This window comes from Perna viridis, chromosome 6 (genome assembly GCF_037379345.1).
Source record: "Perna viridis isolate PV_CMFRI_1.1 ecotype Kerala chromosome 6, ASM3737934v1, whole genome shotgun sequence".
Lineage (NCBI taxonomy): Eukaryota > Metazoa > Mollusca > Bivalvia > Mytilida > Mytilidae > Perna > Perna viridis.
The window spans coordinates 16,911,622-16,938,593 of NC_142450.1; the positions used below are offsets into that span (position 1 = coordinate 16,911,622).

The following is a 26,972-nucleotide window of genomic DNA, read 5'->3' on the forward strand; positions in this document are numbered from 1 at the left end:
CGTTACAATGTATTTAACAACAATGCGACATAAATCGCCAGCCCGTGTTAAAACAATGATAAAATGGAGTTCCCGTGATTTATTTCCTCAATAGCATTGCATAACATTGATCAGATACAAACGTTAAATTATAAACACCTTATAAAAAAAGTTTTTAAAGAACACAAAAATGGATCAATGACAGTTAAACCTTTCTAAAATTGCATTCCATGACTTATAAAAAAAATATTTCATATTTTATCTTCAATCAAAATGCCTTAAATTAATGCATTAAACTGTTTCAAAAATGCAGGGCAAGTATGCATATATTTGTTTTAATATGGGATATCCTAATGCACTTTGTGCTACAGTTTATTTTCATTTTTAAGCACAAACCTTTCCTGGTAAAGCTGCAGACTTATTTTCAAAGTTTGTCTTTTTATTGTTCATACAATACATTTTCAATAACAAAGTATACAAAGTACAAACATACCATACCTATATTGCAAATTTGGTATATTTGGCAATGAATAAGATCTCACCTGCAGCATTCAGACCTAATAAATAGGAAGATCTCAATTCAATATAAATGTTACAAGTAGTGCTCAAACCTTTAAAAAATGAAAGTCAAATCAAGCACCGAGTTCTATCAGATACATTTCAGGGAATGAAACCTCAATGTTCTAGCGCTTTTTAATTTTATAACACTTAAAAATGCAATAAGTAATGGAAAATTGTTATGCATGAATACTGCTTTCAGAAGCAGTAAGCAAAGTTTCAAATGAAATATTAAATGAATTTTTGGAATCATGGCTAAAAATAATTTGATTGGTAATGACCTGGGTATCACTAGAGGAACCTTAACTAATGTTTCATCGACGAAATATACACAGAAATAATTTCAGTTATGTTTTTTAATTGTTTAGAAGAAATCTTCGGTACTCCAAATGCTTCTGATAAATCCTGGGCGTTCAAGCCTTCCGTAAAACGAGAGCTAATTTGGTTCCCATTTTATTGTGAGTAAAATACATGTTTCATAATTCAAACTACAATGTCCACACAAACCAACAAATCAAATTTAAAGATAACAGTTCTAAATATTTCAAAGTACATGCCCTATATACATATCACGTTCTAACCTTAAATTGGAACCATATATGTAACAATATGGACACTGTTCGGTTCGTTGTCTTTGGTAAGTACATTACATACGTACTCATGTTTGGTAAGTTTTTTGTATTTATTTTATATAAAATTATCAATGTGCATTCCCTCCTAGAATTTGTTTCTCCTTTTGTCTGTTCTAAAATTAACAATTTTTCAGCAAAACAATGGTGAAACTGACTTATTAAACAGTTATGATATTTTTCTTCTATTTCATGGGTACCTATTTTCGTTATTACACAGTGACCCGTTGAGTAAACTCGTGCATAGCATTTCTTGACAACAATATATCTTTTACTTATTTCAAAGAAAAATATATTTACGGTTTGGTCGACCTTCGAAATCACAAAGAAATTTTTTTTTAATAATTATCCATTAGAAATGTAAAAACAAAAAAAATGTTATGCAAGTAATATTCTTGGGTAACCGTATCGTTGCCAAAACGAAGTTCGTTCGCAGAGTTTGCTTTGCAAATTTTAGTAAAGCTTTCAAGTTTTATGAGCAACATGGTAGTTGTTTCTAGAAAAGTAGAAGACGCTTATCCTATCGGTACACCTACTCTATGATCCCCAATTTTAGTGGAATCCAAATTGCTCATTTGCTTTTGTATCCTTAAGCGTGTTATATTGGTTATTTCATATTCTTTGTTGTGTGTGTTTGTTTTTTTCTTGTCTAGTTTTTATCCTTGGATTGCGTTCTTTTCACTCGAATCTTGGTCCACTTATTTACTCTCTCAACAGACAAGTTTACATGTATCAAATCCCCGAAACAATCATAATTTCGGGGATTTGATACATTGCATCTACCCCCAAAAACTTGAAATAAAGGATACTACAGACACTTTGAAGCCAGCCTTATATCTTGACCTACACTTAGAAATCGGTCAAGGAAACTACTGACCAAACTATAAGACAAACGTGATGACTTTCCCTTCAGTATTGTCAACTTTCCTTTCATCTACAGCAACATCCCTGCAGCACATGCATATTTAGTTTTTATACCACAACTTATACGTTATGCCAAAGCTTGCTGTAACTTCGCAGACTTTTTGTATCGAGGTAGAATTCCTACAATTAGGCTTCTTAAACAGGGTTATGATGCTACAAGTTTGAAGATATTACTATAGAAATTGTATGGTCGTCATCATGAACTCGTAGATCGTTAGGGTGTATCCATCTGCACCATGAAAACTGATTTGTTCAACGTAACAGAGTTTTCCTTTCCTCTTTCGTCTTGACTTGACTTTTTATGAGCAACTCGGTGGGTTTTTCTAGAAAACAGAGGACGCTTACCCTGCCGGTGCACCTGGTCCATGCTCCCAGTTTTTAGTGGAGTCAGAAATGTTCAATTACTTTTAGTACTTTATAAGTATTTTTTAGCTATTTTCTGTTCTTTGTTGTGTTGTCTGTCTCCCATGTCTGGTATTTGTCCCTGGATTAAAGTCTTTTGATTTCCGGTAGAATCGTTGTGTCCTTGATTACCTTTACATGGCTTTTGGGTTTATATTTGTGTTTTTTCCTAACTTCATAACATATGAAACTTGGTAGCCCACAAACAATAGTAAATCCAAATATGAGAGTTAAGGCATAAATAACCTAATAGGAATAAAACAGTAACGTCGAGTCACATACTTACCGATCGAAGACCTTAAATGATTAATTTACAACGACATCTTAAGGATATGACTTTCATTATGAAAAAAAAAAACATAACATATGAAAAAAAAATCTTTGTAGTCTTTTTGTGGCTATAAAAACACAGGGGGTGAATGGGGCACTCCTTCATTACACGGTAGGTACAACATTAAACATTCAACTCTAGATCATAGACTCTGAAGCTGAACGAAAACACTACGAAAAACATCAAGTGAAGTAAATAACATGGATACAACTGCCATTTGATAATTTCTTAGTATAATTTCTTAGTGGAAACTTTTGTATTAAAATGCACTTGATTTGCTCGGCGTGTTCCTTTTTTTTATATCTGGAAAAGATGAATAAGATTTGGCAAATGTCGGCAATAAGATCTACAGAGCTTATGTTGTTTGTAATGTGTCCGACTATATAAACAAATGTTGTATACAGTACACACATTCTTCATAAGCTCACGTCGTCATATTGATTATGTTCAGCTGGATTAATCGGTGTTGCTATTGCCGCTAGTTGTGAGGATGTGGACACGAAGTCGTGTGAAATTCTTGCCACAAAGCGCTCTGACGTATGTACCGATCCATGTCTTGCAAAGATGTGCGAAAGATTCTGTGGAAACTGTCGTAAGTAGATTGAAATAAACGAATGTTTGAAATCAAGGATATTACTTTTCTCTTTGAAAATAAAAAGCTTTGTACTACAAACTTTGCATTTACAGGGCTAATATCTTTTTCAATGTGATAGAATTCGGATGAAAATGGTAATTACCAGTTGCTTTATTCGGTCATACCTAAATTGTACTATCTATATAATTGTACAATAATATGAATAATGTAACTAAGTATGTTTTTACTCCATTTCAGTCGATTATTATTATAAAATGATTAATCAAAATCAAAACTCGTTGAAATAAACAACAATACGGTTAAAAATGTTACTTTTCATCCATTAGAGATCACAAACTAAAAATACGAGGAAATAACTGTTTGATGAGTTACCTAAATTGTTAGAAAATTTTGAACATACATTCTGAGTCATCCACTTTTGATACGGAAAAATCATTGTCCTTTCTGAAGTCATAATTTGTAAATTAATTTTATAACAACAAATATGATCGGATAAGATATTTCCCTGTGTCATCCAAATCATAGCATCTCTCTGGTTCCTAAATGAACACAGCACTTCAAGGAACATAATCTTATTTCCTATTTACATGATTTTACCGCAACTATTTCCGACTAATTTTGATAAACTTTCTTTTTAGTTTTAAGAATGTTTAAACTAAAACAACTGCCATCAACCGAAATTTTGAGTAACACAAATTTCGTAAACCGTATAACACTATAAGGCTTCATTTCGTGTATTAAAACTTATCGGCGTGATTTTTGGCTTCCTATGTCGATAACTTTTTGTACAGACTTGATTTTTTTTTTATCTTGAACTTCATAAGAATTTGGTTCTAATACTGATGATGGGGGTTACTCCCTGAAATAGATATACAACAGACTGAAAGTTGAAATATCTAGGCAGTTTTGTATTAACAGCAGTTATGACATTGCTCCAAAGTCGGCCAATACAGAATATACGTCTGTCAATACTAAAACGTTTGCCGATGTGGTGTTTATATAGTAATAGAATTATAGTCACCTTTCAGTAGTCTAAGCTGCACACGGGTAAGTCGTTAGAAGCAATCTCAAGACGTCTGTTCTATACAGCTGATTAGGAAGAACTCTCAAACTCATTTTCACTCATTCGTAACATTAACATCTGGTCAGCCTTAAACCTGGAACCGATTTCCATCACACTGACTCTGAAAACAAATGTGGTACATTGACTTAATCAATGGCGGCCCATTGTGGTTATGGCTAATATGCATTGATTTGGTTACTGGCAACACATCATACCAATACAGCAAAGTTGTTTAAGTTATTCAGAGAAGAAATGCAGCAATAACTCATGAATATATAGTTTATTACATTTGGATTTTTACGGGAAGCTGTAGAATTGATTTCGCAGATTCGAGCCTATTGAAATCATCAGATAATGATATCATTGCAGAATATTGAAATTTGAAAATTTGAATGATATAGCGGTATGTTTCTCCTTTCATGAAAACAAAACTTATAATCAGCCGTGAAGTGTTATCAGTGTCATGAGGTGTCAGACCCTACCAACTGTACCAACATAGTGACATGTCCTAGTTCTGATCACGTGAGTTGTTCAATTTTTACGTTATTTTCGTATGATTTAGTGTTTTTATTTTCCTTTTAATCATCTTAACGCGTTTAACCATATAATATATTTGTAATCAAAATGTATTCGTAGCTGAGTAGAACAATTGATAGATTTTTTTTTAATACTCATTTATGGTGACAATAATTTTTTTTATTTAGATCTTCATACTTGTTTAGTTACTATGCTGCTGCTGATAGGTTATTCCTTGAAACAAGTATACAGCATACCAGTATTGTAATATTGTTATGAGTAGTTTATCTGTATCCACATTTTCAGTATTGTTACACAACACAAACTTTTTCTGACGACTTTACTGAAGTATATAAGCTAGGATGTGCTATAAAAAGTGTAAGTTAAGTTTGCTTTCTGTATTCTTCGTTTCTAACCCAAATTAGAACATTGAATTAAAAAACATTTTCTTGAGAAATTAATTGTTAATTTCAATTGTAAAATAATTTGATATTTACACAGGTGAATTGATTTTGTTATATTGGTAAAGGACTGATAATATTTTTTAGTATAAAGGAAGATCATACACAAATAAAGCCACAGCTCCGTTCGGTTAGGAAAAAAATTAGAAAAAGAGGTGATCGGCAATTTAACAATACTTGGAAGCTTTTACTTATCTTTAAGGCCGTGTTTGATATCGGAGTAATCTAATGAATCAAATTTAAGGAGGTCGACCTCGGGTAAGGGACATAACTCATGAAATCAGTGATATGTTTGCATCATATTCAATTTCATCAAAGCCTCTCAAGCTTTCGTTTGAAGCAGAATAAAATGAATCCAAGTTGATTAAATGCTTACATGAGATTGTTGTAAAATGGTGAATACAAACGTTTCAATGATTTTTGAGAGTTGTGTCCCTTACCCTAGGTCTACCTCCTTAAACGATTTTTATTAGGTATGCCAAACTTACCTGGGTTCCCAAGAGAATCGTAAGAAGAACATTGACCTGAATGGAGCATGTTGTACCCAGGATAACTGCAACAATCAATTACCTTTGGTCATGTTGACCGCAGAGATTCCTACCACGCAGGCTCCAGGTAACTATGATGCAGATATAGATAATGACGAAAGCATCGAAACAGTTCCTGATATTTGTAACCAGGATCTTTAGGGTTCGTAGTAATTTATTTGTTTTATACAATCAAGTGGCCGTCTGGCTGTTATGTGAGTCTTTATTATTTATTTATCCTGAATGTGAACGTCATCTTTTGTCGGAATTTTTATATCTTTCAGCCCAAATATTACCCGGAACAATGGACCCAAACAGTTGCAAAAATTTCGATGACACCGTTTGTACCAGGTTGTCTATGACCGGAAATATTTACAGTACATCAATGTGCAGTGATCCTTGTTTTGCTAAGCTGTGCCCAAAGATGTGTGGATCATGTTGTAATGTCGATCTTTATTTTCTTATTTTTCATTTATATTTCTTTTTGTTTACTGGAAAGGAATAAAGTACTTCTTTAACGTCGAAATCAAAACAATCGAAAAATAGATGCGGACATTTTAAACGTGAATACCTTTTACCCGAAAACGGTGAAGTGAAGAACGAAGTCAAAGATTTAAGAAAACTTTACACACGAAATTACAATTGCTTAATTTATCATTATTACCATGTCATGAAATCATTTCTCATACGACCCTGAAAACATTTAATGACATCACAAGTAATAATGTGCAAAAACTTGAATGTGCTATTATTTTTAGCTTTCGTCTAGTCTTCCCATCAAGTACATACACAACCGAGTTCTTTCTTTTTTACGGGTGGCGATTAGTTTGTATTGCGGAAATATTGAAAAAAAGGAAGATGTAATTCAAACGTATTAGTCCTTAAGATAAATTATCTCAAATTAATACTAACACTCCATTCGATATACTGTTGCAATAATAAGTAAACTTTCATGAAGGGTATGAACTAAACATTTTATTACTGTCTTTCAGTTAACTGCTACACATGCAATGATATTGACAGAGTGAACGATTGTAACGTTACACATACATGCAAAACTGGACAGGTAGTCACTTTATTATTATAGGCACGATTGAAAAAGCGGGAAGTATATATTGGTCATGTTGTCCGTCCGTGCGTCCGTTCCCACCTCTAATCCGATACTCCTCCCAAACCGCCGAACGCCATTCGATAAAACTTTTACACTTTTTTATCACATGGTGTCATAGAGACCTTCAATTTATTTCTATATAATCGTTGTATTGTTATATTAAGTACCATTCAATGTAAACTTCAGACACTGCCCATGGTATAGACGGTTCATATTACAGAAACCCCACCAAACTAAAGATGCTTTTTCGTCTACACGTGCCATATTTTATGTAACGATAGTCCATTTTGCTTTCATATCTGTATTTTAGAGAAAACAAAAAATTCATCTCCTACTAAATTAACCAAACCAAATCAAGAATGATTATTCTTGCAAAAAATGCCAATACACAATCTCGAACATGCAACAACCGAATAATGAACTAAGATTGGTAATGTGGTCTATAATTATAAGTGTTTCTGAAATACAAGTCCCTTTTTATATACATGAATCACCTCCTGTCTGGTTTTATCAAGACTGCCTTTTAAAGTTTGAATTCCTCAATTCAATTATTGATTTATGCTTTAATACAAAATAATATTTGATAGAACATAATTATTTTAATGATCAAGGCGGTCATTAAGTACTTTAAACATTAGCGATGGTTCGTTTCTCGTCGGTATTGATGAGCAGTCGTCATTGCATCATTTGAACTTTGTAAAACCCTTTAAACGGATTGATTCCGTCTTTTAATCATTACGATACATAACTGAATCATAAATACTTATTAAAACCTTAACTAAAACAAAACATTTAGATAAAAAATGCATAAATGACTTAGTAAAATGTTCATGATATTTCTAGGAATGTTTTAGCCTAGAAACACTGAGCTATGATTTGAGACCTGTATACAGAGTAGGCTGTATGGACAAACAGGTTGGTAAAAAAATAGTTTAGTAAAAAAAGTTGGTAAAAACAGTTTGCTTGCTATTGTACTAAAACTGCAAAAAAATAAAATGTATATCAACATTTGCTCATTCATTTCATTACAGACAATGCCTTCTTTACGTATTATCATAATAGTGCGCTCGTACTATTCCTTAAAGGCAAGCTTCCGGGGGGACTATATTTTTTCTGGTTGGAATGAGCAGCTGGTACAACCAATACCCATCCTTATCATATATTTGGGGAATATTCGCACATCCATTTCATTATTACAGGCAATGCTTTCTGTATGTATTATTTTAAAAGTGCGCATATACTATTCGTTTAAGGAGGTAGACCTGGGGTAAGGGACATTACTCTTGAAATCAGTGATACGTTTTTATTATATACAATTTTCACCAAAGCCTCTGAAGCTTTCACTTGAAACAGAATGAAAACAGTCCAAGTTACTTTGATGCTTACATGAGATTGATGTAAAATAGTGAATACAAACATTCCAATGATTTGTAAGAGTTGTGTCCCTTATCCTAGGTCTACTTCCTTAAGACAAACTTCAGGGGGGGACTTGATTTTTTTCTGGTAGGAATGAGCAGCTGGTACAACAAATACCCACCCTAACATATATTTGGGAAATATTGAAAGTATATACCCTTTCATATATATATTTCTTTTATGAAAAAAAGTTTACCTATATGTATATTAGGGAACTACCTTTTGATTTATTTTTATTTTTTTTTTTTATTTTATTTTATTTTTTTTTTTTGGGGGGGGGGGCTAGGATCAAATTATGATTGAAATTTTCAAGAAATAAATAGGTGTACAGCCAATATGATGAAACAAAAAGGCAGGATATTTTATTATCGTAATATTTTTTATTTACATCTATAAAAAAAAAATCGGCGGCGAAAAAACAGGACCCATATTTTCTCAAAATAAAACAGCAGGATAGAAAATTTGATACTAACCTACCCCCTCCCCCGATAAATATCAAGTGGTTAATTGCTCCCTTACGCCTCTTACACAGAAATCATAAAAATGTCAGATACATTTGTGATTGTTTTTGCATAGTTACACAAAAGAATTACTCACATCTGAGTATTTCACATACTTACTGTATAACAAGTAAGCCAATAACATTAACCCTATTATATATCTTTATCTAAATTTCACGGCCTAAATCATAAAATGATGACCCTTATCAGCGGCTCATTCCTAAGTAAATAGTAGTATAGTATGTGGTCCCCAGGAGACAAACTATGAACATTGTGTAGAACGAAGACAAATTCATGAACCAAACACTGCCAGTAATATAAAAAAAAAAAGAAAAAAACAGAACCACAAAAAAAAATAATAAATGACAGTACAATTAACAGTTCTTATTATATAGATACCAGTGAAATAAATTTCGATAATTCACACTGTGAAATAATTTCGGTAATTTCACTCTCGGACTTTCTCCCGCCAAAACGTCACAACTTTGTAATCACTCCGCCGTTCACAAAATTTGAAATTTGTGTTGAAAATGGCAACCAATGATCGAGGAAATCTATATAATAAATAGGATAATCAATTGGTTATCGTGAATAACCAAAATATGATCACTCGTGCCAAGAACCCAGTAAGATTTAACTCGTACGCGGAACAAGTTCCGCACACTCGTTTAATCTAGGCGTTCTTCGGCACTCGTGATCATATTTTGGTTATTCACTACTTCCAATTAATTATCCTGTTAGTAGTGATTCAGTAATTATACATGTCTTATAACAAAAAATACATCTTTTTCATGATATTATTTCATATCAAATTGAGTATGTCCAATAATGACTCAGTGTTCTAGGATTCCTCTTTCCCGACACCCAGGGCAAGTGCAATTTAAGTGTGGGAAATAGTTTATGTTCCACTTTCTCTTCGGCAAATAGAAAACTTTAATTTCTGAAAGGATTTGTAAAGTTTGGGAAGCTGATTTTAATTGTGGGAAAGTAAATTTCCTATGTAAAGCTAGATTGTGAAAAAATATAGAACACTCTTCTTGCTAAATCTTTGATAAACTAAATTCAAATTAAGTGCAAAATCTACTTATCATTTTAGCTGTGTTCTAGATTCAACACAGGAACAATATTTGGAAAGCGTGATGGCTTCAATCTTAAAGGAGGCTGTTGCACGACTGATCTGTGTAATGACCACTTAGAACAAGTAAATACACAATCCACAACAACGACAACGACAACAACTTCTGCAGCAAGTACGTTGAAAGAATTTTTTTTATGAAAAGTACTCGACACGAACGAAAACAAAAATATCTTAACGAGTTGTATTCCAGGGACATTTATGTAATGATGACGCTCCAGATTTACTTATTCTTTTTAAAAAAGCTTGAGTATGTAAATTGATATAACAAGCACATGATAAAAAAATCGCAACTGCAGTATACAAATGAAGTTCAAACACGATATTCTACAAGACAAATGGACAAGTCAGAGGTTGTCCATTGATTAAATTCATTAAAAAAAATGCATTATCTCCCTTTTAACGCGTTGGTTGTGAATGAACTGTATCGACATCACTAAACGTTGTTGCTTTATTATTCTTGTTCCTCTTAAATTGTGCCCTTGATTGTCACCAATTTGTTACCAGCATTATTTAGAATATGTATTTGAAAGTCCTCACTGTTATTTAAGAACACGGACAATGGCGTTTTCAGTTTCAAAATGCAACTTTGATCCGATAATGCCTTCCTTTTATAGAATGGATAAATATTTAAAAAAAAAAAAACAGGTTGACTCCTTATTGGTATTTTTGCATGTGAAAGAAAAAAAATGACGTTTTTACAATCATTTGCTTGGATCTTGTAAAGCATTATAGGTAGGAAGAAACTTTCTATTGACGAAATGATGCATATGACTAGGCCTAAACAAGTTGTACGGTAACTCTTATTGCCCTGAATAGAAAGGGGAAAAATTACGATGTTTATTGTATACCTTAAAACTCTTTTAAATTTATAAAATTATCTTCGTGGCCAGGCATAAGCTCTTGAAAAAATGATACTTTCAGTGGTGAAATAAATTATCTTAATGCCTACAAAAGTGTAAACGATTCAGTTTTACGAAAACTTTATACATGAGTTGTTGTCCTTTAATAGAATAAACAACTAAGTGGAACAGCGTGAGTCTTTTGGTAGAACTTCTTGTTGTCGGGCTCAGTCATATTCAGGGGGCAATATATTTATACAGCAATTTACAATGCATCAGTAGGTCATGACGCTTATAAATATACGTGACCATGTGATTAACTATCCCCGTAGTAGAATTTCCTTTGCCAAGGTGATATATTCACAATGTTGGGTTTTCACTCTTATAGAATGTCACAGTGGTACTAACCACTGCCCAGCCGGATTTGGTTATGTTTCTATTGATGGGTCTTGTTACAAAATTGGAGACAAGCAGATGACCTGGACAGAAGCACAGGTATGGAAAAAACAGTATTCCAGATTGCTTCATTTACAGTTACATAGGAGATAATTGTGATTGAAAAAGATATTTTACGTTTGTTTCCCACCTGTCAAAGATATAGATTTGCTTCTGCAATTTATCTAAGTTTACTTTGGTTCGATCCCCTTTTTGTACTAGATTTCTTTGATTTACTTTCTCTACGTTATCAATTACGGTTTTAATTCTAATTTTATCAAAACTATCTTTATTGAAATGTCCAGGGTGAAGCGTTAACTCTATATTGTATGAAGCCCCTAGCACGAGTGGCAAATATAGTAGTTATCTACTACATGTACTCTATGTGTACTTAGCCATGTTTTTCACCGGAAAAATGCTCCCCGTTAAGACTTTAAAGAAATTATTTTAACGTTCAAAGTGCCAAGTATATAATTGCCCGTAATGGACGCGAGTTCCGTTATGAAGTGTCATCTCCGAATATCGATGCATATTACGGAATAGAGCAAACCTTTGTTTCTAAATTAAAAATGTTTAAATGTAGAATTTTACTGTAATGTCACATATAAAAAGTAAACAAAAAATCTCAGCCTATTTATTTTTTACGTACACCCCAAACAAATTACAATCTCTTGTTATAATCGTTTTCTTATTCTTGAAGATCTACTGTCATGGTCAGTGTGGAAAATTGGTAGATTTCACCTCTAGAAATCAAATGTTGCAAGCTTTTGATGTATTGGTGCCTCACCATGGAAACCGTTACCAAGGTATTGTAAACAAATCTTATGATTATCTTAGTGCAAGGCTTTATCTCCGTTTAGCAATATTTTTTCTTTCTTTTTGTATTTTTTTTTCTAAAAGCTATTATAGAGTAAATAAGAGGGGTCTGAATACCGAATAAATGGAATGGAAATATTGTGGTAAAGTTTAACGTCTTTAATTTTAATTTGCGTCGAAAGAAAAGAATCTTCGTTGACGCATACTGATGCGTTTTTATAAATTGATGCAATGGTTTTTCTTGAATTTTACAATTATGAATGTTGGATTTAAAAATAAAATAGCAATACATAAATTTTTACTTGAAGATGAACGGGTATGGACGGGCGCAAAATACATTCAAGGTCGTTGGAGATGGAGTGATAGTGGTCACAGTATTAGCTCTCGCTATTTCAGTCATCTCACATCATCACATACTTCCACCAGACTATGTGGAGAGGCCTTTGTGCATACTGCTTCGTCATCTTTATTTGGTAGCACCGTTACTGAAGACCTAATTGCGGGCTGGTGCACGAGTGACTACCTACCTATGTGTGAAGCAGATATGATCTAACGACATCATTTCCTTTTTTCTTGTTTCTGAATATATTTATTAAGATTTATGATGTTTCAGTCGATATATTCTTCTATGCTTTTACCCTTTTACCACACAGTTAAACAAAAAAAAACAATACAAAGTTTGCTTTAAAAGGGATTGGTCATACCTGAAGAGCCTGCCTAGTCCAGGTTCGTTTGGTCATTGGTCGAGTCATTAAAAAGGAATGATTGATATCCTGTGCAGAGTTTTATACCTCTGTCTCACTCAGTACTTAATCCCTTAGTACAATTAAGTACCATGGAAATAGCTTTGCGATTTTATAATATGTAGTGCGTATGCGCTGTTATTTTTATACGATATAAGTCAAGTCGCCACAATTTCTGCATATTTCTCAATAACTATAAAATATATTGGAAAATAAATACAACTTCCTTCTTCAAGACAGCTTGGAAAGCTCTAGAAAAGTCGTAATTTGGTCAAAATTGTAGGATAACTCCTTGATTGAGTCATAATTGTCCTTGAAGGGCGAAAAATTACGGTTTATTAAGTCTATTCATTCATATGATTTGTGTTGTTTAGTTTTTGGGGTTTTTCGTATACGACCCTGGCGTGGTGATTGTGGTGTATTTTACGGAACCACATTTAAATGTGAATTATACAACCATAAACTAAACGATGGTAACTTGATTTATATTTAAATGTGGTTACCTTACCAATCATTAACGCCAGATAAAATTTCATCAGAGGGACGAACCTGCAGACGAACATCTAAAAACATACAAGCGGCATAATACGAGTTTGGGCATTAAAAAAACCCAGGAAAATAAGCAAGCCGGTACTTTTATCTGTTTCTGGGTGGAAATATAAGTAGAGTAGGACTTATAAATCATGGTCGTGGGTTCAACTTCCTTGTACAAATTACTTTTATAAGGCCAAAAGGAAAACATGTTTGTTTAGGGTTTCATACCGTAAAAAATGGGGTTGATAGGTAGGGGTTCCTATTTTCACAGTATGTTTTACCATGAGTTCATGGGGAAGAAAAATTACAATAAAATGTTAGTAGAGTCACCAAAATCTTAGATAGGTTAAAAACCTAAAACACACATACGTTTGACCCAAGTGTTTACCAAACTTGCTCGACAGCTTCTTTGACAATGGTGTCGTTTATTTAGAAGATGCGAAAACATCGTCATGGTTGATATTTATTTGGACTACAGGAGTCAAATCACCAATGTCTGCCAACATCTCAAAAACTATTCACAGGTATTGAAAAATAAATGCAACCTACTTCTCTGACTTGGAGAGCTCTACAAAAGTCTCCATTTGGGTCGAAGTTGAAGGATGATTCCTTGACAGAGTTATTGCCCTTTAAAGGCAAAAAAAACCGTTTTTTGTCGTTTTTAGCCAAATTCTTATAAACTATATTAGATAGAAAAATTAAATTTAAATGATGAAAAGATCTGCAAAAGCCGTCATCAGGCTGAAGTTGTAGGGTACTCCTTACTAGAGTTTTTGATATTGAAGGGCACAAAAATGTACCAGGGGAGCGATTCGTGCCCGTGGGAGCCTTTAGTTGGTACCTTTCCATCTGAAAATCTAATGCAAAACTATATAAAAAATGCATATATAATTTGGTGCAGTTCTTTTTCAAAACGTGTTTCCCAGCCATGTATTTACCGGGAAGTTTTATGTTACCGACGTGAAATGTGTCTTACGGATTAGTTTATTTATTAGGTTTATAGACACGTGCTCAGTTAAATACGTTCAATGTGTACTACAAGTGATACATGTATGAGAAGACTTCAGGTGGTGCAAGTTTTCATCTTTCTCGGGGTTCCTTTTGGATAGCTCTTACTGTTATAATTACTTGTTATCACTTAATATATAAGTTCTTAATACATACATTTCGATTATTTTACCGTTTCAATTAAAATCCGTCGTTTGCATGCATGCCTCACTGTGTTTTTCATCTTTTATAACTGTTGTGTCACCAACTTGTTTAAGAAGATCGTCCAACAAAACAATGTTTAAAGTCAACAGCAACACGGCTGGTGTTCTACCCTACCGGCGCACCTTATCCATACTCCCCAATTTTAAATTGAGTCCAGGTTGCTCATTTATTACTCAGTTTCAGTGTCTATTCATTTATTTGTTCTGTGTTGATTTTTTTTCGCTGTTTTCTTGGTCTTGTCTGTATTTCGGGAACGTAAATATACTGTTCCTCGTTACCGATGAGACTTTAGCGTCAGTACTGTACAACGTTCATGACGGCTTCGTATACGTCCTTGGCGTAGTGATTGTGGTGTATGTAACGGAACGATATTTAAATAAAAAATATATGACCATAAACTAGAAGATGTGGTTGCTTTACCAATCATTAATGTCAGATTAAATTCTATCAGACAGACGAACGGGGAGACGCACATCGAAAGACATAAATGCGGCATAATACGAGTTTGGGCATAAAAACCAGGAAACTAAGCAAGCCGGTGGTTTCATCTATTCCTGGATGGAAATATGAGTAGGGACTAATAAATCATGGTTGTTTGTTCAACTTCCTTGTACAAATTACTCGTATAAGGCCAAAAGGAAAACATGTGCGTTTAGGGTTTCATACCTTAAAAATGGGGTTGTTACGTAGGGGTTCCTACTTTTACACTATTTTTTTTACCATGAGTTAATGGGGAAGAAGTCTTAAGTTTAATGATGCTTCTTCCAAAATGACTACAAAATGTTAGTAAAGGCACAAAAAACTTAGATAGGTAAGGAAATGTAGATCAGCAACTGGCCCAATACGGTCATACAGTCCCTGGGTATCAGATGTGTAAAAACAGGGCAATCCTTTTCTGTTTATGTTGGGCTGCAAGGGGAATTTGACGTGTTAGATAAATTGTAAATATAATTGTTATAATTGTTAAAAAAAACTGGGCCAGTAATCAAAAAATAGTCCCAGCCTGTAAATAGCAATGGTATTAAGGAGGAAGACGAAGTATAAGGGACACAACTCACAAAAATCATTGGAATTTTTGTATTCAGCACTTTATATCAATCTCATGCAAGCATCTAAATAACTTGGATTGATTTTAATTCTATTTCAAATGAAAGCTTGATAGGCTTTGGTGAAATTGAATATGTTACAAACATATCACTGATTCCAATTGTTTCTCTTACCCTAGGTCTACCTCCTTAATTTATCAGAAGGAATAAATGTATATGTAAAGAGAAATAATTTCTTTCGTAAAAAGGATACGAGAGACATTTTTAAACATACCTTAAAGGTAAAAGGTCATAAGTTGAAACTACCAATGTATGCTGAATACATGTATCGAATGTCGTATCATCAAGTGACACCTATATCACGCCTAGGGCCAGAGACCCGAGGCGTGATATTGGTCGAGGGTCGATATGATATGAAAAACAGGTTTGTGCATGTCATGTTCATTATATATACCTCAAATGCGTTCTGGGCAGGGGTGTGATATAGGGTTAAAAATATAGGGTTTAAACACAAATTAAAAACCGTATATTTTTATATAACTTTTTTTTTGAAACGGCAAGTTACATTCTAATTTTCCCTGTAAATATTTCGAAACAGAATATTTGTCGTGAAAATGAGCCATAATTTATTCATTAACTATTAAAAGCAAGCCTTTTCATTACCCCCTCAGACTTTCAACGGAAAGAAATGATTCTGAACATGCAGATGTCAATTAATGAAACTTGCAAATTGAAACTTAACAGACATCTTGATATCTTTGTAAAAGCTGCAGTTTCATTAAAGATTTTTAAAAATGCTGATCACGACTGCACTACTTGATGACCGTTATCTGTTCACCATTATTTATCATGCTTGACAGAGTGAACGTATCATGGTCCAAGTGTTTGTTTTCTGCTTATAACAACTGACAAAACTGTCCACTAGTTCAATGTGCTACTCTTTACTGTAACTATATGCCACTTATTTTTCATTCTTCTTCTTTCCATGTTTTTCCTTCCTAATATGAAAATATAAAGTTTTTGAAATTTTGATCATAGACGAATTATTCTATATTTGTAATTGTATCGGACCACCGCAACAAATAACTTTGCGTTTTTTTAATGTGTGTGTTTTTTTTTTGCGTCTTTGCCCCGGTCTACGGCCCCATTTTATTTTTATTTCGCTTGTTTTTTTTTTTTTTTGTTATTTGGTTAGCCTCCGTATTATTTATTTGGCTTTTTTTTTGTAAATTTACTTTGGTTTTTAAGTTTTGTTCAATGTATGAATGTCTATCTTGTTTCGCTGAGCTTCGGGTTTTTGACTATGAATTTAACTACTGATACACTTGTATGTAATATTGATATTGAGGTTTCGAACTTGAAAAGGGTCAATTTGATTAATGGCTAATATGAAATAGAAAACTTTGGTGTTCATTTCATTTATTTGTATTCATATGGTTCCCTTTAACAACTGAAGAATATGAAATAATACTTGAATAGTACAAGGGCAGCGATTACTGTCATAAGTACAACACTTTTCATAAAAAACATAAAACAGAATTTTAGCAAAATATTGTTACAAGAAGATGCGCTGCAGTCTTTCGAGAAATATGTAAGAAATACATGTGTTCATTTCCATGGCTAAAATGCTACACTTTGGCAACTAGGAATCAACAGGAATCTATGGAAATATCATAAGTTGACATTTTTATAATGCGAAAATGTGCGCTACGTATCTTGAGGCATTTCTCAATCAATTAACTTTCGTCATTTTTTTATGATTTCATGCGTCTAAATCAAAAATCAAGATTTGTTTTTAAATAGCAAGGCGGCCTTCTGTTATTCCAAAATGTATATTATTCCTGATTAGAGAGTAAACAATGATTGGTAAACAAAATGCAAGTAATATGTTTCATATACATAATATAAATTATTTAAATAGCACTATTCGGCGGACTTCAGAAGCACATAATTTGAGAATATTGTGCTTCGTCATAAATCGCCAGTCAGAAAAATTCGATGACGGAAAGGTATGGGCACTATCGTAGTCTATTTCAGACCGATCTGGGCGTGTTATCAGTAGATCAAAGTTGATAATAAATGCCCTTTAGAAACATATACATACGATGCAAAATGAGATTTTTCTTGCTTAAATGTGGAGTATCATCAATAAGAGGGGTCTTGAGTACCATCATTAAAACAAGTTTTAAAAAGCACAAAAATACAATTACAATTACAAAATTACAATTACAATCACAGTAAACATGTGGCTGCTGAACGCTCAACCTCTGACATTCTTGAATAATACATCTAAAGAACATTTCATTGGTTGACACCATTAAAGTTTTCTAACAAGATTCTTACTGACTGAGTCTACGCAAGTTTTACAATGAGAGCTTCAGAAAAAAGGTTGGGTTAACATTCATTCTTCATAAGCTCCTTGGAACAAACACACAATTAACAATAAATGATTAACAATTAAATAATTAAAAAATCTAATAAATTAATAAATAATTCATAGTAATATAAAACAGACATATTCAATTACAACATTCTATGCATATATGAAAGGCTGTAAAAATTTAATATACAGTGAATCCTGTCTAAATCAAACCAATTTGACACTGACGCATTTGTTCGGTTTACTTATTTATAAAATAAGTATATGAATATGTATTGAAACTGATAAGAATGATTTCAAAATGAATCTGGTTTTGACAGGTTTTAGGTACAGTACATATACAGTTCGTTTTGACGGCTACAACTGTATATCGAAAATGTAAAAATGGTTGCATATGATACAAAGAAAGATTTCAGAAATCTATATTCGTCATTAATCTCTCTTTTTAATTAGGTGAATTTAAGACATTTGCATATTTAAAAGTAATGCATAATTAAAACATATCTAAAATAATAATGCCAAATTATCAAGAACCAATTATGACAACTGAACTTGTCAATTGAATTTATTAAGCAGAAAACAGTGGACCACTGTCACTACATATCGAGGGGCAATGAAAATGACTGAGGAGGTCCTAATTTCCCTTTAAAAATATTTTCGTGCCATCACCCCGAGTTTTTTTTTTTTTTTTTTTGTTTTTTTTTTGTATCGCTTTATTTATGACCCACGTTGTTTCTCGAGATTCCAAGTGTCCTTGAAAAAAATCCTAATTTCTGAGAAAAATACCTTTGATATTATCAAACGATTCCGGGACTAAACAATAAGAATTCCAATTTTCTTATCAATATTTTTATCCCTTCCCCCATTCAAAAAGTGTGATCTATAGGGAGTCCGCCAAAAACGATATCGTTAGTAGAAAAATAAAATTGAATAACACATTCAACCATTATTTTGCACGTGGTGCTAAAACACTTTTAGTTCGTCATTTATTTACCGACCTCGATCATACCACGGTACTGAGTGGCCCTTGACACCGAAATGGGCGATTTCTTTCCCGAGACTCGTATCAAAGAAACGTCCAACCTACTCCACAACCCTTAAAACGATTTTTAGATCCTTCTACCTAAATAAGTCCTTTATTTACTAATCCAGTCCCTGCAGAGCAAAATAAATCATAACTCCGTGTCGTACCACAAGTATTAGTTTTCCCAAAGGGGTAGGGCTTTACATTGAGTACAATATATTTATGGAATTATTTAGTCCAATCCAGACTGTCCAGGAGGTTGGCAAACACATATGATAATTCATTGTCTCGCTTAAGATTTACGTCACACTTCCGGTTACAGTAACATGTGTCCTTTCAGATGACGCCATTTCGGGGCAAAATGCGTCCGTCATTAAGAACACTTGTACGCGACTCTCGCTAAAGTAATAAGGGCCAACACGCGACTTACTTATACCTGATAGTATTATATACTTAAATCAAAGATTATCTTGAATCCACTAGCAAGATTTAAGAGAGAGTTGATATACTAATGTGTACTTCGTACACGTATAAACTTGAGCTATAAAGATAATAAAAGCTTATAATCAACCTTTGGTAAAATGATTTTGAAATACAGTACAATCTTTGTGTATTTCACATTTTTAAAGAGTGACTGGATGAACACAATCTGAAAAATAATCCATAACAACTAAGTATGATCCCGCAGATATTTTGATGGTTTCGTTGGAATTTGCATTCAATTTTGACTAAGACAGTTAAGGGTAATAAAATTAAATTTCAGTAATATAGTCTGTAATACTTTTTCCCCGGAAGTAACGTTTTATCTTCTTCCATGTTGGAAATGGCCATTCGTATTCATTTGGAACTATTCCCTGATTGTTGTTTTCCACTAAATACATCAACGGAAATCTAGTCCGCATCAATCCGCGTCTGCGTTTGATTAAATCCATATTGTCTGCTATCACATGATACGAGAAAAACATTCTTGAGACTATGAAAAAGGCAATTATAATATCTATAGAGTAATGTCCGTGGCTTAGAAATATGAAAGCTATTCCCGTCAATCCTAGAATCCACACCAAAATATGCAACAGCACCCATCGTCTTGGAGAATCTGAAATCAAATAAAATATTCTTATTGCAATTACCAATCTTTTTCACGAGTTTCTTGTTTAAAAATAACGCTGAGGTTACGTCACTGGGAATGCCAGTTAATACCACGCAACCAGTGAAATAATTTTTATCATATCCTACATTGTGCACTCTCTGTTCTAACTTCCAGCAATGTTTTACAAATTCATTGCCCCGTATGATCGTCGATCAAGTCGTATCTAACGACGAAAGAATACTACAAGGATGTGTTAAATTACTGACGTTAAAATGAAAAACAAAAACAAATATGCATATAGCTTTAATTTTGAAAATAAAACCACTTTGCAGTTTACGATTGGCTGTGTAAAAATCTAGATACCTATATTTTAAGCAAAAATATTTAAAAAAAAAAAAACAAAAAAACAACACTGTCATTTTCGCTTTAACAAAAGGAAGGTCGTGTATGTTCGTATTGCAATTGTAATATTACTACTCGAACGGTTATTTCCACTGCATAACGTGGAACAAAGAAATTAAAATGGCTGTTTATTGTTCCATCAAGCACTGTGGGCATGATAAAAAAATTACCCATTCTACTTTCTGTTCAGATGACTATTCAAATTTAAGCTTTCATTATTACGAAAGCATTATTCCAAGAGGGAATCCAAGGATTCTGAAAAGAACATCTGAGCGGCAAGTAGAATGAAGTGTTCGTTGTCAGATCCTAAATGCAGTGACTGAAAAGAATAATGTGTATATCTCTTTTATAAGGTTGAACATGTTAACAAATACATATTTCATTTGCATTCCTACTATATTTGTTTTTAGGAACTAAACCAGGGGGCGGATCCAGGTTTTAAAATTCGGGGTTGCACAGTTCAAAATTCAGCTTTTTTTAGGTTAATTTTTTTAAATATTCTTCTAGAGTGGGTGCAATGTAGATATCTTTTGTGGTAAAATTAGCGAGAAATTAAAATTTTAGCCTAAAACCACCCTAATCTACCCCTCACAACCCATGCTTTACAAATTTTAGGGGGGCGCACGCCCGCCACGCCCCGCCTGAATCCGCCCCTGTAAACAATGGGTACAAAGTTGCTGATTGTGTTGCTAGGTGAAATTATGAAGTAAATATTTAGACAGATAGCACCAAGAACTAAATAAATAAAAAAAACATTAACTTATTCTATGCTTCAAATATTAATAAAATTTTTACTATAATGCCTCACACAAGAAATTATATTATGGCAACCACTGCATTAAAATACGATCCAATTCATTGCTTTATACAACTGTTGAATAGAAGGTCATTGCATTTTTAAATAGTTCAGTACAAAATACAGGTAAACACAATACTAATGTACTTAGCTATTTACTTTGGGATATTGGGAGATTTTGATCAAATTTTAAGCATATTCAGTCATGCACAGTTTGCATTTTCAAATGTCGTTTAAATACAGCTTCAAAAGCACCATATGTATCCTTTCCGACTAGCTTTACTTTTGCTGTAAAGCAATATTAGAACATTACCTGGAGTTTAACTTTAGAAGGTTAAACGAAAGAAGATGGGGCCATAAAGGCTTTCATTGGCCCAAATTAGAACTGAAAATTAATCATAAAGTTTTGAAAGATTTAATTGTGAATTTGGAGAATTGAATCAATAACGATTAAATGGGAAAACATGAAGACTTCCAATAATTGTTACATTAAAAGGACACAAGAATTGCTTGAAGTTAAATGAAATTCCAGATATCCTGTCAACTTTGAACTTTTTTGGTCACTTTTCAGTCATATTGTTGGTAAGGAAATGCTGTCCACATACAAGACAAAACTCCATCTAAAAGAGACATTTATTTCCGCATACAGAAACGTTTATCACCGGTTGAAGATATAAGTAGAATGAATCTGGTATGGTGAATATGTCTAGGAGACAACAACACCACTGGGATGAAAAATGTCAGCTCAAAGGCCACCTGCTGGTCTTCAATGAACCATGAGGAAACCTTCACACCACAGTGTAGGCTGCAGCTGGCTCCAAAACAACATTATACATAGGTACAGCCAAATAGTTTTCCCTATATAATCGAGCAATATAAACTAAAAGTGGAAAGGGAACAAGACATACAGATGCCAGGGTTATCCCCTCTGAAATAAGTGATATATCTAGTGGTTCGAACTCCGGTACACTCTACATCCCTCTATGTGGGATAATTTTGTTCATTTTGTGCACAATTTGGGCTTGATGGGCCAAATTTTATAACTTTCAGAATTAGACCTCCCTTTTTTACAGATATCTAGTTCCAGATTTTATTTGACCTTTTACTTACAATGGTTTGTGAAGTATATGAGTAATGCTATGATTACAGTGTGTCCGCTGAACATGTAGTCTCCACATGTTTTCATCCCAGTTACTTTCATACCCATGCCGAGATATATGACTATAGCCCTCATAAATCGCTCTCGATTGCTAGAAAATATCTGAAATAACAAAGTGAAATAGAAAGTTTTACACTAATGTGTCTATGGAGGTTATAAGCTGAAGATGTGTATTACCTGTAGTTTAGTTTAAACATGCACTTGCAATAAGCATACGGAGTAGACCAATGTAAATAGATACATACCATATAATATTTATACGTGTTATACCACATGGACTTAAATAACTTGATATTTGTTTTCAGTTGGGGTACGGATGTCTTATGTTGGTCTGGAAGTCTGACAATGCTATTGTAATATAAACATAATTGTTGAGGTTTCCCTCGTGGAATTTGTAATTTTTTCCCACAAGAGAAGTCTGAATTGGAAGCATGGTCGTTAAACCTCCACTTTAAATTTTCTAAATTGGAAAACATGGTCGTTAAACCTAAATTTGTAACTTTCTCAACAAATGTACCCTTTTCAGTAAATCTCGTTAATAATGTGGTAATTCGAGATTTGAAAATAATATTTGTTGTCTCGGAAGTGGCTCCAATTAAACGTGAATAAGAATAATGAACAAGTGAACAATAGCCACGTTTAAAAGGTAAAAAAGAACTAAATACAAAACAAAATATGAATAAAACGTAAAAATATAGAAAAAAAATGAGATTTGGCTTCATACTGTCGAAGTGACTTTTAACTCCATGCTTGGTTGATATTTCAAAAAAAATTTCTAAATGTGTACAACGTAAATAGGATATGACAATATCAGTCCTTTTATGTCCGTTGAGAATTAAATGTGTGCAGTATTACATTACAGAATAATGAAAACATGACACCAAAGTTCAAGATCTATTGTCAAACAAAATTGAAATTGAAACTTCCCTATGCAAAGTCTTGAACTGAAGTGAAAAACATCTAAAAACAAATCTATTTATCATCAAAATAAACGCATAATAACAAAGAAATATTGCAACATGTGATTTTATATGTTGAAATCACATGAAACCGTGTTAAGGACCAGACGGAGTATTGAAATATGTCCTTTTGTGCTAATAGAAATTTACCTAAACTTACATGTGCATACGAAAATTAAAGTCTTTTAATGTATGAGATCAAATGTGAAATATATTTTATCACATTTTTCACATGTCTTTGTCATCTGCTTTACTGTATCTTCTAAACATGCAAAAAATAGGACAAACATATGCGAGACAAAATATTTAAATAATGCTGATTTTTTTTTCTCCTGTCATGCTCACAACATCAGACCTGAAGTGATACGTGATCCATGACAGCAGATACTGGAAGAGATGGAGTCCTTTACTGAAAAAGAAAAGCCAATACACAAGTGAACACCTGCACAGAGGTCCTGACACAAGCGATCAGAGGTACTGACACAAGTGAACACACAGGTCCTGGCACAAGTGAACACAGAAGTACAGACATAAGTGAACGAATAGATACTGACATAAGTGGACAGAGAGGTACTGACATAAGTTAACACAGAAGGTCCTGGCACAAGTGAACACAGAGGGCCTGACATAAGTGAACACAGAGGTACTGACGGGTGAACACAGAGGGCCTGACATAAGTGAACACAGTGGTACTGACAGGTGAACACAGCGGGCCTGACAGGTGAACACAGACGGCCTGACATAAGTGACCGCGGTGGTTCTAAGGTTCAAAGTTGAAAACTTACCAATTTATCACAGTCGTATTTTGCTTGAGGCATTGGTAGAGATGTCATTACTATACACAAAGCTCTAAGTAGGTATACTGATCCACTCATTAGTATACCACGTCTTAATACTATAAATCTGAGGAAAAAAATAATAAAAGTTAATTGGAAAATTCGCTGACAGATTTTCATGTAAAAAATTTCCGATGAAAATGAAATTCCATTGAGTTCTAACTTAAAACCGAGTACCAGTTTCTGTTTGAAGACTTCCTTACGTTTGAAAGCAATAAGTTTTAGGATTCAGGGACAGTCGATAAAATGCCAGAATTTTTACTTTAGATTTACCACTGGTATAGTCACGCCGCAATGGAAGAGGGAGGTTTAGCGCTGTAAAACCTAGATTTAACCCACCACTTCGGTTGAAGTGCCTGTACCAAGTCAGGACCATTGCGGTTCCAGCTGCTCCGGTGGTGTAAAATCTATTTAGCCAGATTTATTTTGGACTTGACTTGATTATGAATCGGATTAGTGTTCGGCAATTTTGTTGTTACACTTATTTATTGGTACACGACTAGGGCAAATATTACATGCCAAATTGAGAGTGAGGTGTGCTTCACTCAACAAACATCTGTTCAATCGTAACCTTCGAAAGTCCCCTAACTGCATCTGTGGTCATGTCGAATCAACTTCTCATTTTTTGCTCTTTTGTCCCAAATACACTCTATTACGAAATGAATCATATTTTCTATGACACTTGATGTACCTATTACTGTAAACATACTGTATGGCTAAAATGTTCTAAATGCTGAACAAAATGTGCAAGTGTTCTTAAAGTTCAGAAGTTTATTATCAAAATTAAAAGGTTAATTAATGCTGGACTTCCATGTACTGAATCTCTTCACTAATTTTGTAACTCCTTTTTTCTATGCATTTGTTTAATTTCGATAGTTAACTTTTATTTTGTTAGTTAGTTAACAAATTATTCCACAGCATTTTATTTATTAGCCTCCTATAACAAGTTTACCCTGAACGACCCCGAACTTTGTATAAGCCATTTAGCTTCTTTCCGAATCCTATTTTGAGTTTTGTAAGTATTTGTATTGTAAGTATATGCTTGTGCTTATATACTAAAATCAATATTTTTAAACTAAACCAATAAGTTTTCGCAAATTTCGATAAATGAAATCAATGTATTAAGTGTCAGTCTCTGTAAGAATCGGGCAGTCGGTGAAACAAGGCGTGAAAAAAATATCATTTTGATAGTGTAATTTGACTATTTGCACCATCAGTATCAAAGAAAAAATGACAATATTTTCCTTACCATTTTGGCAAATTGAGTTATAATTTCATTGAAATGCACTGAAAATGAACATTTCAAGGACAGATAACTCTCTCAAAAACCTCATTTTTTAACATTCTTTTGAAAAATATCTGAGCAAATCCACTGATGCAGAGATCAAATAATGGTCTTTTCAAATAGAGAAAGTATCCATGAGTGAAATTACATTGTCAGATTGGTGGGGTTTTGAAATGCACATTTCTGATTTTTCCATTTTGCCTGATTCTTACAAAGGCTTACACTTAATGTTACAATTAAATCGTGAACAGAACTAGTCCAAGCTGTTTTCAAATCAATGATCATTTTTGCAACTCCTCGATCAAAAAAGAAGAAAAGACTATTCACTGATAGGAAAATCATTATTGATGAAATTAAGAAACTGTGATTTAGTTTGAAACTATTTAAAATGATGATAGTATTGGATTTGTGTACATGTACATACAGATCCATAACATTTAGAAATTCATACTTTTTATTAAAGCTGCATTAGCTGCCAAATTTGTTCAGTTCTGATTCTACTAAATTCTACTGATTCAATGAAATAAGTAGTAATGCAATTGAAGCAATATAAGTCGATAATACATACAGAATATTGTGGAAACGTTTTTTAAATCAGAAAAGATCGATAGCTCTGATCTAATTATTTTTCGCCATTACTTCCAAAGATCGCCGACAGGACATTCACCTGGGTTAAAAATACTTTAACCTTTTTTTTAAAAAAATAACAATAAGGGATACACAGGTAAGCACGTGTCTTGTCTTCATTTCATTTCATCTACTTCTTAGTTTTCAAATAAATAATGACCATAATTGAGCCACATTATGTCACAATAGGTATATTTCAAAAGGATCCTTGCGTTATTTTCGAACTTTTTTCATTTACTGCTGAGTCCGTCGGTCTTCCTTACCGCTGAATAACCACTTTAGCTTTGCAATCAGATTAGTTATTAAAGAGGCGACCCTTACAGCACATGCGCGGATTGAGGTCACAAGAAGTCACATGCATACGGATTATCTAGGTCGATTTTTTGTCTTGTAAGACAATAAATATATAGACACCTATTTCATGAATTTAATGTATTTTATTTGTGGATATCAAATGAAGTTAAACAGGAAAGTACAATTTAGTAGAAATAATTCAAAGTTAAGGTATATTTCAACAGAAACAAAAAATTACGAAAATGACAGCTAATGCAGCTTTAAAAAGGTGCTAGTAACCAAGTAACGTGATAATGGAAATACTAATCAGGATCGATGCCGTTAAATACCAAATCGAATTTTGTC

At 33.3% G+C, this 26,972-nt stretch overlaps 2 protein-coding genes across 3 annotated transcripts in view; one reads left to right on the forward strand and one right to left on the reverse strand.

Annotated features, from left to right (window-relative positions):
* Window positions 1-1,056: 1,056 nt before the first annotated feature.
* Window positions 1,057-12,842, forward strand: LOC148613884 (uncharacterized). The gene is made up of 12 exons (XM_088587533.1): window positions 1,057-1,174; window positions 3,275-3,415; window positions 4,924-5,003; window positions 5,304-5,375; window positions 5,932-6,073; window positions 6,270-6,425; window positions 6,978-7,051; window positions 7,940-8,011; window positions 10,109-10,262; window positions 11,378-11,484; window positions 12,125-12,230; window positions 12,549-12,842. Exons 1-12 carry the CDS (start codon window positions 1,147-1,149, stop codon window positions 12,791-12,793), a joined length of 1,377 nt encoding a protein of 458 aa, XP_088443659.1. The 5' UTR covers window positions 1,057-1,146; the 3' UTR covers window positions 12,794-12,842.
* Window positions 12,843-17,177: 4,335 nt separating this feature from the next.
* Window positions 17,178-26,972, reverse strand: part of LOC148613885 (sphingomyelin synthase-related protein 1-like) — a 30,055-nt gene continuing 20,260 nt past the window's right edge. For both annotated transcript variants that reach the window (XM_088587543.1, XM_088587542.1), the window contains exons 4-6: window positions 24,371-24,488; window positions 22,578-22,728; window positions 17,178-20,275 (exon numbers count right to left, since the gene is read on the reverse strand). In XM_088587543.1, the coding sequence (XP_088443669.1) occupies window positions 19,932-20,275; window positions 22,578-22,728; window positions 24,371-24,488 (613 nt within the window). In that variant the 3' untranslated portion in view covers window positions 17,178-19,931. The remainder of the gene's footprint in view (window positions 20,276-22,577; window positions 22,729-24,370; window positions 24,489-26,972) is intronic.

Coding starts and splice junctions, on each gene's coding strand:
- LOC148613884 (XM_088587533.1), top strand. CDS start 1,147: ATGGACACTGTTCGGTTCGTTGTCTTTG. Junction 5,376..5,931: donor TAGGATGTGCTATAAAAAGT/GTAAGTTAAGTT, acceptor GATTTTTATTAG/GTATGCCAAACTTACCTGGG. Junction 10,263..11,377: donor GACAACAACTTCTGCAGCAA/GTACGTTGAAAG, acceptor TCACTCTTATAG/AATGTCACAGTGGTACTAAC.